The 12059-nt window shown below is 31.0% G+C and overlaps 2 protein-coding genes across 2 annotated transcripts; both read left to right on the top strand.

The window, feature by feature from the left end:
* The first annotated feature begins 494 nt into the window (after window positions 1-494).
* On the top strand, window positions 495-1333 carry LOC114916288 (uncharacterized). The gene is made up of 2 exons (XM_083059557.1): window positions 495-666; window positions 748-1333. Exons 1-2 carry the CDS (start codon window positions 547-549, stop codon window positions 1024-1026), a joined length of 399 nt encoding a protein of 132 aa, XP_082915683.1. The 5' UTR covers window positions 495-546; the 3' UTR covers window positions 1027-1333.
* Window positions 1334-5999: 4666 nt separating this feature from the next.
* Window positions 6000-9684, top strand: LOC109805165 (POLAR LOCALIZATION DURING ASYMMETRIC DIVISION AND protein). Its single transcript, XM_020367164.3, has 4 exons — window positions 6000-6432; window positions 7605-8059; window positions 8683-8938; window positions 9327-9684. The coding sequence occupies exons 1-4, from the start codon at window positions 6081-6083 to the stop codon at window positions 9461-9463; spliced, it is 1200 nt and encodes a 399-aa protein (XP_020222753.1). The 5' UTR covers window positions 6000-6080; the 3' UTR covers window positions 9464-9684.
* The last annotated feature ends 2375 nt before the right edge of the window (window positions 9685-12059 follow it).

Here is a 12059-nt window from a genome sequence, read left to right as displayed (position 1 = left end):
AAAAACTTAGTTGAAATGCTTGTGTTATTGCTTTTGGTTTGGTTTAATTTATTTATTTGTATCCTCATGTTATATTTGTTTGTTGCTTCACCTGCATGATATCAATTCTATTAATTGTTGAAAAAGTTTTGAATTTCATTTCCTTTGACATTTTGATGTGTTACAATTATTATAATTCATTAATTTTTTCTTCATGTAGCGTAAGGTGGCATGGAGACCCGAGGATGAGGAAAAAATAAAGAAAATTTTTCACTCAAAAGCCTCTCATAGATTATTTGATATGTTTAATGAAGCTCGGAAAGCAGGTAAAAAGCCACTTTGGGTTAGAGAAGATGTGTGGAACCAATTGGTAGCACATTGGAATTCAGCTGCTTTTCGAGTAAAGTCTACACAAGCCTCACTAAATCGAGCGTCTGAAAAGGGTGGGACTTTTCATACAGGTGGCTCAATTACAGTTCATGATCATACCAAGCGCATGATATGTATGGATTAAAATTTTCTTTTCTATTTTTACAACTTTACAACAAATTAATTTATTTCGCATCAATGTATTATTTGCAGGCAAAAGAATTTGGTCGCTCAGTGCATATTGATGAGGTCTTTCAACAGACCCATATACGAAAAGATACTGGACAGTTTGTTGATGAAAGATCTAACAAAACATATGTAAGTTATTTAAATAATTATTGATGTTACTTTTAATCATATTTACAAGATTAGTAAAACAATGCCTTTGTTGAATAACAGGAAGATTTTCTCAATAAATTTTCTCAAGCTATGTCTGAGGATGCATCATCTGTTGATGAATCACATCTTATGGATCCTGGTTTGGAGGATACAATTAGGTCTAAGTGTTGGTCTGATGCAGTTGGTGGCATGACCACTAAGGGGCGACTGTATGGAGCTAGAGACCTTGCTCGTCATTTAAAAGATACACAGAGCAGTCACGTCGACGTCAATCTTAAAAGGAAAGCATCTTGTAGCAGTTCACATGACACAGAAGACATTGTTCAATTGAAACAATGACTTGCAGAAAATGAACAACAACTTGCAGAAAATGATGTGGTTATTCGTCAGTTGCAACAGTTTCAATCAATTGTCTTGCAATTCTTACCCACAGAAACACAAACTGTCATTCAAAATATTTTTCAACAACAAAATATCAACCTAGATCAACAAAATGGGGAACAACATCAAAACCAACAACAAGAAGATGACCAAAACAAAAATCAACAAGACTCTCCTAATTATGAAGATTATTAGTTAGCATTAGAAAAATATTAATTACTCTATTTGAATTAACTATATATGATGTTTGAATTATGAATTGTTTTATTATTATGATATAAACATTACTATTATCTTTTAAATTTATTTTGATGAAGCTTCTACAATATATATATATATATATATATATATATATATATATATATATATATATATATATATATATATTTGTTAAACAGGTAAAAATAATGTCAATTAGTTATATTAAAAAATTTATTTAAAATTTAAAATTAATAATTTCTGACAGAAATATCCGTTGGAAATATTTATCATAAAATTTCGACAGAAATTTCTGTCGAAAATGGTTTACAAAATTTCTGACAGAAATTTCTGTCGGAAATGTTCGTCATAAATTTCTGACGGAAATTGTCGTCAGAAATGTCCCAAAGAAATTTTAGACAGAAATGTTCCCCAGAAATTTCTGACAAAATTTTCGTTGGAAATGTTCCCTAGAAATTTTTGACGAAATTTTTGTCAGAAATGCCCCCTAGAAATTTTCGACAGAAATTCCGTCAGAAATTTCTGGGAGACATTTCTGTCTAAAATTCTGTCAGAAATTTTTGACAGATATTTTTGTCAGAAATTTTAGACGAAATTTTCTGACAGAATTTTTTGTCGGAAATTTCTGACAGAAATTGGTATTTTCGACATAATTTTTTTTCCGACAACACTTTTTTCGACGAATTTAAATTTGTCAGAAATCCGTCGGAAATACCAAATTCCGTCAAAAATTTACTTGTTTTCGTCAGAAATTTCCATCGGAAATTGGCATTTTTCTTGTAGTGTCTACTAAAATCCTTCTTTTATCCTCCTTTTAGCTAATCAAGACTTGTTAAGTGAGTGATTCGAAGCTTATGAAGCCAAGAAATCCCATACCTCAATGGCATCGAGCATTCAAGGGATGATGCCTAGTGTGGGTTACATATTGTTAATATGATGTTTTAAGTTGTTTTATGATTGAAAGATGATGATTAGATTGTGCAATGAAGATGATATGATGATAATTCATGATGTTTTAAGTTGATGCACTGTATGATGATGCTTATGTTGTTAAGTTGTAAGTTAATAGATTTTTGAGCTATGAAGTTGTATGATGTTTTAGTTGATTCAACTGTTAAGTTGATAGAAATGTGATATTGATACATGTCTTTGTTGAAATACATAAAAACTATGGGAGAGTAAAAAATGTTTAAGAAATTAAAATATCTTATTATGTGAATATATGTTATAATGCTTTGAGAGTTTGGGTTGAAACCCTTCAATAAATATGCTAACTTTTGAATGAATAGTTATTTTAAGTTATCTTTTATAGATTTTATGTAGTATTTGTATGTGGATAAGGTTGAGACATACATGTATAAAATGATCAACCGGGTAAAATACAAAGTCAGAAACTTAGTTTCTAATCTGGTATTGGAAAGACATAGTATTTAGAGGGTAGTCGATGAACTAATCCAATAGGTGACCTAGTGTTGTAAGTTAATGTTATGGTAGACTCATACTCAAACTGTTCTATTTTGACAATAATATTAGACTTCTTAGTTTAAGTAGAGAAACCTGATAAATTAAATTATGTTGTTAAACAAATTCTCTATAAAGCCTGAAGTTATCTATGCCTGACCTGATTATGTTAGGTCAAATGCTATGGTTCGATAGAGTATAGTCATTTTAATTGCTCACCGTTACTATAAGAGATCTCCTTAGTTGATATGTTTGACGACGTATTAGTTAAATATTGATGTTGATGATTAAGAAAGAAATATGTTGAAGTTGTTATATGTTGTAATAAGTTGCAAGTTGGTTGTGTAGCACTTGATAATAAGTGGAAGTTGTATGTTGAGTTTGTATCAGAGAGGTCTCGAGGCCGATAACATGTCGACCCCCATTGTGAAAGTGCTTGGAAGATCCAATATATGTATTTGGTTATCGACATCAGAACTATCGAGAAGCATAGTTGAGGCTAACTCAACCAAGGTTGCACCCTCATCACTATCATTACAAAGAGTAACATCTGATTTTTACAAATCAATAAAAACTCTTGAATATAATTAATGATCAGACCTTCATAAGGTACGTAACGTATATAATACATTCAATCACTTTGAACACTTTCTAACTTAGGCATCAAAAACCCTTTTGCAGGTACAAACCACCTAACACTTGAAAGTCGAGGACTGAGAAGTTAAGGATTGAGGATTTCCCACTAGAGACCTCTTGTACTCATTTCCTAGTAAGAACATAGTTGAATGTTGTTGCTTAATTGATTCTAGTTGTTACTCAATGTTATTGTTGTATGTTGATTTTTTTCACAAGCTTACCATTCTTTTTCTTGTGGTTGGAACTACAATGAACATATTTAATATGAGAGTGTATAACATGATTAACAGGATGATTTGTCTAGTGGAGGGCAATGCTAGAGATGACCAATTTTCTTTTCGATAGTATTGCTCTTATGTAATTTTGATCTTGTATGGGTACTTGACTAGTAAGTATGATTTTTCTTGTTTCTTGTGCACAATGATACTTATGTAGATGATATATATGTACAAGAATCATTTTTAATTTCCTATTCCCTACATGTTTATGAACATGAGATCTATTACCTATTGCATGATAATCTTAGGTTGCTAATGTTTATTATTATTTTTCATTGTATAATAGTTGAATTACAATATAAGACTTATTAAGTCGTTACAAAAATAATGTTTATACATTTTAAAAGGCTGAACTAATTTTCTTTTATATTCAAAATTAAAATCCATTGATTTTGCATGAACTAAAAATAAATTTGAACGCTTTATTTTACTAACAAAACCATTTTATTAGAAATTTATCGAGAAAGAGCGCATATATTTAATAAAAAAATAAGTTAGACATTCACATTATAAAACAATTTTATATTATTATTCAAATATAAATTTAATGTTTATGTTTAACAATTGTTATTTTAAATACGAACTTGCTTGACCGTGAGATTTTTTACAGACAATTATGAGCATTAAATTTCATGTTTAAATTTAAATATAGTACTGAGAGTGTTTAAATATAATACTGATCAAAGTGATAAATGGTTAGTAAACTTGGAAATTTACTGTTTTTCAACCTTCTATAAGTGTTTGTTTTATTTATTTTGTTTTCCGTGGCAATTTTGTTTTCAATCTTTTTTAATGCTGGGATAAAAAGAGTAATCAGTTAATAGTAAATACATAATTAGCACAAACTTTATGGAATAAATTCTTAACTCGTCATTCGTCAATATAAACCGCTTACTAATGGTGGAGTTAATAATATTAAGCATTTTTTTATAGACAAGTTGACAGTCAAAAATTAATATATATTAGCTTAGTTTTTGCTGTATTTGACTTCAAATATTTTGTTCCTTCATGATTAAAAAGGAAAAAAAATCCTCTTCATTTCTTTATTTTTTGGTGAAATTATTTTTTTCATTATTAATATATCATTTTATTTATTTATTTACCCAGAAGTATTTTTTTCTGCTTTTATCCAAAAGAATAATAATAGAAGAAATGGAGAGTTCTTTAATATATATAGAGAGAGGGAGAGAGAGGATTTTTTTCTCTCTCTTAAAATATGTCTTCTTTTTTTTTTTAATCTCTTTTGATTGAATTCACTGTCACAGTACAACTTCACAGTTGTTTATCCACTTTTTAATTTAACATGTTAGATTTATGAAAATAACAACTTCCTAAATAACTTATAAATTTGTAAATATAACATTGCGCGTTCAATTACAAAATATATAAGATGAATCAAAACTCTATACAAAATAAAATGATTAATAAATTATCAAAAAGATTATTTATGCTACATAACAATAATGCTAGCTTCACTTTCGTAATAAAAACATGTTATAGATGTTTGGTTGGTGTCAATAATTTTTTATAGTGACATGATACAATTAAAAGATATAATTGTTTGTCAGTGTAATTTTTTTTTTTTTACACTGACAGTATATAGGTAATTAACTCTTTTTTATTTATCATGATATTAACATAATTATTTTACCATTTTATCAAAAAATAATTTTCTTCGATATCTTGACTGCGTTAAATAACAAAATGTATTTTTTCAATACACAATTATAATCAAAGAAAAAAAATGCAATTAATTAATTTACGAGGCTCCTAATAAAAAACATTTGTATAATATTAAAAGTAAAAAAATTAAATATTTAGATATTTTATTAAATTCTCATCTTTATTTTAAAGAAGTAAACATTAATATTTTCAATTCAATATTTTTTAGTAAATACTTTTAATTTGAATTTTCAACACCATTAATAAATGGTTTTACTTTCACTATTTGGATAAGTTGAATGATTCGGTCAAAGATAATGTACCAAATTAGTTTCTTAAATTCTAATTTCTAATTAACTTAATTTTTAAAGTGAGTAAATTATACAATTACCCATCTGAAACAAATGTTGATTACTATCTTAAAATCCATACCGATAATAAGTGTAATATTAACGGTGGATATTCATTAAATTATTTTAAAATTATAGAAAAATTAAGTAATTTTGACAATCAAAATGATGAATCGAGGGATGTTCTAATTAAGACAATATTCAATGACACTCACCTTCATAAAGAGGAATATGAAAATTGTTGATAAAAATGGAAAGAAGCGGGAAGCACGTGACACACGTGACATGACACCAAAGTTTTAACACTGCATAATAACGCTCTGTTTGGTGTGTGATTTGTCGCAGTGACAGTGGAAATTCTGAGTTGAGAAATTCACTCTCTCTGATTTGGTTTTCTGAATTCTGAATGTGGCAGTTTCTCGTGGCCGCTGTTGTGGCCGGATCCACTGGCTTCGTTGCCAAACACTTCCTTACGCAAAGAAACGACGTTGAGGTTGAAAACGCCGATCTCCACGGTCCAAGTTCCTTCGTCTTTTCCGCTTCCGAAAGCACTTCTCAGACGCGCCAACGTCACGGAGTCTTCACGTTTTCCAGTTCCCGATCTCCCACACAACAAGATGGACCTAAGAGTCGAAGATCCCGAGCCTCCAGGAACGGAGTTAGGGTTGAGCTGCGTTCGGCGCAGAGGAGCGGTGGAAGGAGATTGCGCTTTTGCTTGAAGAAGAACAAAATTACAAAGAACGTGGCTGCCAAGGCAGGTTAGATTCGTGTTTTGACTCTTTTGTTTTCCTAATTCGTTGGTCTGCGATAATGATAATTTTGTAGTACTGTTTTATTTGCAATGCAATTGAAGTCATAATGTATGAGAAATTTCAGATTCTTAGTGAGCTTGATAGCCATAGTGTTATGTGATAATGATATGATGGATCGAATACAATACAAGCAAGGACGGAGCCAAGGGGGACCTACGGGTGCCACGGCCCCCCCAACAATTTTAATTTTTTTTTATATTTTTTTTTATATGCTTTTGATACTTTAATTTTCATTTATTATAAATTATATATTATTTATTCTCGGCCCCCCAGTATTTAATTTTCATTTATTATAAATTATATATTATTTATTCTCGGCCCCCCAGTATTGAAATCCTGGCTCCGTCCCTTATACAAGGGATGAAAATTCATGAATATAGTACTTGCTTATGATGTTGTATGTTGGCCTCAAAGTTTCCATTGCATCTCCATGCGATCATTTCGCAGATGGCAGAGCTCTCTAGGTTGGCTGAACAGATGACTATGAACGATATGTAGTTTTAAAAGTTTTAACTGCAGCTGTTGGAAGTTATTTGGCTGCACCTGTCAATAGGTTGGCTTAATTTGGATTTGCGAAATTCCAATTATATATTTATTATTTTGATTTTTTTTTTTATCAAAACTACAATTACAAATTTATTATATTTTATGAATATTGATACATATGCATACATGTATCTTACACAATGTTTTTTATATATTTTAAAATAATTGTATTGCCATATATGATATGCATTTTATGCAATACACGTATTGTATCTGTGTATCATAGGTTGTGATCTTTGATATTGTGGAAAATTGTAGATAAATGTGACTGATACTACCTCAATTGAGGTTGTAATACAGTCATGGTGACTCCAAAACGCTTGACATTGCAATGGGAATTGTGGTTGCCAACTGTTTTTTATAAGCTTGACTCGTATAATTAGGGATTTTCAGTGCACAATCTCTTCATATTTGATTATTTGGTTGCCCCTTGTTGCCTGTTTATGGCATGGTGCCTCCGTTCTTTTGGCTGTGTTATTGAATCTGTTCAATCTGCTCGAGTGCCTTTTTGCACCGTAGTAAATAACTGATTGGTTTTAAAAATGACTTTTGCTTCATATTGTATTCTTCAGATAACTCCTTGTTTGGTTGGGGACTTTGCATTGGCATCATGTGTATGATGTCAGCTGGAAAAGCTGAGATCAATAAGCTGAACAAGACCGTGGACGAGACAGCTAAACTTGTTCAGGAACTGAAAGCTGAGATCAACAGAAGAAAATCGTCACGCGGTCTTCAAAATTTAGATTCTGTTGGCAATGATGTGAAGGGCTCTCGCAAAATCAGTGGCAAGAATGAAGTAACGCTCAAGAATACAGTCAGTGAGATCAGAAACACTGATGTCATTATTTGGAGTCCTGGTGTAAATGATTGCGGTGAATGTGGAAGTAGTGCTCTTACTGAAGAACCAGAACCACAGGTTCTGGAAATGGATCAACTGGAAGCAGAGCTTGAGCTTGAACTCCAAAAGCTTTCTGGGTGTACTACTGATGGCCCTTGCCATGAAAAAACAAAGCCAAACTTAGATGAGGTGAACTTCTCGAGACCATTCTTTCTTTAGTTGTCTCACACTCATAATATGTTAAATATGGCATCTATGTAGTATGCAGAATGCAGATAGTGCTATGTGTTGTCAATTCTATGGTGCAATGTTTTTCATCCTCTTTTGTCTCTTTCTTTTGATTACCTCAGGCTTTGGAAGCTTTTTTTCTCCTCTGCACTTTTCTTTTTGAATATAATGTTTATGAACCATTCACAATGTATATTTGCTCTCATTTCTCGTTTCCAGCTTGAGCAATCAACTTCTCTGCACCATGGTTTACCAGAGAAAACAGTCTAAACAGAAATTACATGTCAACGTTCTTTTTCTAAAATAATTTAATCAATTTCTGTGTTGCCATCCAAGGTCTGTGTGTGTCGATGCAGCAGAATTTGGATGAGTCTTCTCTGATGACTTGATCAAATTTATATTTAATAGGAGAAACATGCTTTTACACAGTCTAAATCTTGTTAATTCTCGGCCACACCTCGCTGTAGCTTTGGGGAGGGAACTACTGGCCCTTGTCGTCCAACCTTTTCCGTATCCATTTTTACTCGGTTGAGCAACATTTTGTATTCATGATTTCGGTGTTTGATCAATAAAATGGCGTGCAGATTGAAGCTCCAGATGAAGGCTGTCATTTAACAGATGACTGGAATTTAAGTTATTCTAATTCTCATGGAGTGTCAGCATCTGAACTGCATCAGAAACTAAGCCACTTGCTAATAAAACAGCAAGAAAATCAGATCATGGAGCTAGAATCTGAACTGCAGCAAGCTCAATCAAATCTGCATGAGAAGGAAGCTGAACTTCAGGAACTAAAGGACCGTGTCAAACGCCTTACTGAACTCTCACTTTCCACGATTTCAGGCATGATGATCTCTAGTATCTTTTTTGATTCAGAACTTTTTTTTTTTTATTCAGATGATTATCTCTAATATATGACACATGCTTCATGCTCACAAACTCCTATAAACTTATTTGTCATTGGATAACATTTTGATGGTCCCATTGAAACTATTTTTGAATGGCCAAAATGAATTCATCTTAGAATGTGAGGGTTTGTAAGGAAAGATCTGCAAGTATTATTGATTTTTTATCTCTATTATTGATTTGTTTTTTAATTTCAAGACAGTGTCTTGTCATTGTCGCTTTATCTCCTTGGAGCGATATTATTATTATTTTTTCAAATTCATTTTGCGTAACTAGGATTTATTACTGTAATTTGTCCCTCTGACACTACTAATTTCTTTCTCAGATGAAGAAACTCAGGTTCTCACTGATCCAAAGGGAACAAGTGATTATGGCAACAATTACATAGACTCCGAGTTGAAACATTCAGTAGTTGGGACGAAAAGACCTATTGATTTTGAATCTTGCTTGTGTTACATGTGAAACGACACTGATCTCTGGGGGAACAACTACACAAGGGTAGATAGTAGATTAGTTGACAACTCCCTTCCACAGTACTATAACCTAATTATCGTGCCTTAAGTGGTATATGCATAAATTATTTAGGTATATATAATTATAAAATTTATCAACTCGGTACTCGGATACCGATATGTAACATATTCCATAATATCAAGTTCAAGTTCTTCCGTATTCATTTTTAATACGTGTACTAGCAGTGCAGCCCATGTTAGTGCTTTTCTATTAACTAACTATGAACATGAGATTTTTATTTTTTTTATATTATACTAACAGATCTGATTATTTGATTTTTTGTCGTGTACTTTTTGGAGCTGAGCTGAGACTGATTCCCGAGTGACTCGGGGGCCATTTCTGATTAATGCTCAAGCTACATTTATGAGTGGCAGCAGGAAAAAAGGGTGTTTCAGCCTTTTGTTTGACTTTTGGTTCTCTTGTTGGGAGATTATGGGTCAGCCCACTTTCTAGAGTCTTGTCACTCAAAGCCGGTATTACACTTTAGACTTGGAAGTCCAATAAGGTTAGGATTGGAAAGAAGCGCTATCAGCGGAATCTGTGGTTGACTCTTTCTGAAAGGCTTGAAAGGCCATCATTGTGGTGGTGGGGTTTTACTTTTTAGGAGGGTTGCCTTTGCTCCTTTCTTTCCTCCAAATTTTGCTAACCATTGTCCCAAGACATTAAAATTTAAAAGTGATAAAAATTTATTGGTAAGTGTAAACTAATAGGATGAATATATAATTGTCGGAATAAAAAAAGAATGAAGGATTTTCTTAGCATCTGCTTGATGTTTGTCCAAATCATTTTGACCCAAATTTAGATGTGAAGAAAAAATATATATAAAATAAAGCCAAAATATTTGCAAACAACGATAATAATAACACAATTGGCTACTTGGGACAGTATTGGAATCCATGTTCAAATAACAGCATATTTAGTTCCACATTATAAACGATACATGTGTTAAGTGAGAAACAATAAATTTCTTTTTTGCTTTAATTTCATTCTGAGACGTGAAAATGTGTGTTGGATGTATGTTAAACGCCGGATCAAGCAAGCACTAGATCTACTTTAATCTGAAGAGGCAATTACTGAAGCACTGTTTTGGGGAATTCTCATAACACGCAAGCGTTGCTTTCGCTGTTCTATCAGCACGCACAACTACGGACACCAGAAAACAGTTAAGTTAACGTGAAAAGGCAAAATTGCTATCGGGGTTAGTTCAGAGTGAAAAAATCAATTTATAAATAGTAACAAAAATAGCTTGCCACTCTTCCATCCCTCGAATTCCTCCCGTCCTGTGTAGAGTTTTTGGAATTAACTCAGAATGATGAAGAACGTGGGGCAGGAAATGTCATGTCTAAATAATTTTATGAATCATGAAATTGATTTAGTGAAAGAACATTCAAGTGACTGAACACCCACCCTCTAGATATTCTTCCTCCTTCCTTCTCAAATACCAACTAACATGTATTGGACCCTCAGTATTTGAGGTTAAATCAAACTTTTAGATTTTATACACGAGTTAACTTGGATAGTTTTTTATAACAATAATTTAAAACTACCCTAACCAGACTATTTTAGTTGTTTATAAAGTACAGTTGAAATTATAAAAAAAAAAAAAAAACAATCAAAGACTTTAACTTCCGAAAAAAGTCGAATTAAAGACTGGAGGTAATAAATAAAATGTCAAATAAAGGCTAAAGAATAAAAATAAAAGACAAAAAAAAAAAAAATTAATATATTTATAATCTCATGTAAATGATAATTGTGCAGGAAGAGATATTATTTTTAAGGTTTAATACATTATTTCATCTTGAATTTTTTTTTTAAATCTTTTAATTAGATCCCTAAGCTAAATAAAAAATTATAATTGAGTCATTCATATTTTTTTTTTATTTTTTAACATGAGATTAGAGGCCTGTTTATAATTTATGAAATTTGACAAAATATTCTTTATATAGTCATATTTAGACAATCATATCAAATTATTATTTATCACCCATGTATATCAAGTTTTAATTCTTATTATAAAATTTTTCTTAAATCCTATGATCATAATAATTCTGGAATAATAATTTTTTTTAATAATAATATAATATGTCTGTTGAAGTATAAGGATATAAAAAGTATTTTGTCAAATTTTATGTATTGTAAATGAATCTCTAACTTTAAAGATTAAATTAAAAAATATAAAAAGAAGAATGACTCAATTATAATGAATTTTAATTTAGGTAACTAATTAAAAATTTCAAAATAATTTTAGGGACAAAATGATATATTGAATATTTTATTCATTAATGAAAATTAAACTTGCTATGAAGAAATTTACAACAACTCACTTAGCATGAACTAGACCCCTATTGATGGAAAGACATATTAATCGTTCAAATAGAGTTTAAGCAAATAAAATTTAACCTTTTATTTTAATAAAAGAAACATTTATTTAAAGACGGGCCAACTAAATCCTAAAATTTGGACAAGTATCATATTCATCATTTGTCTTTTATTGTACATTACTATGCATGATATTCATATTTTAATTTATGTCGTATTAATTAAA

Source organism: Cajanus cajan, chromosome 7 (assembly GCF_000230855.2).
Source record: "Cajanus cajan strain Asha chromosome 7, NIPB_CcT2T_4, whole genome shotgun sequence".
NCBI classification, from domain to species: Eukaryota; Viridiplantae; Streptophyta; class Magnoliopsida; order Fabales; family Fabaceae; genus Cajanus; species Cajanus cajan.
This window is presented reverse-complemented; position numbering and strand designations above follow the sequence as displayed.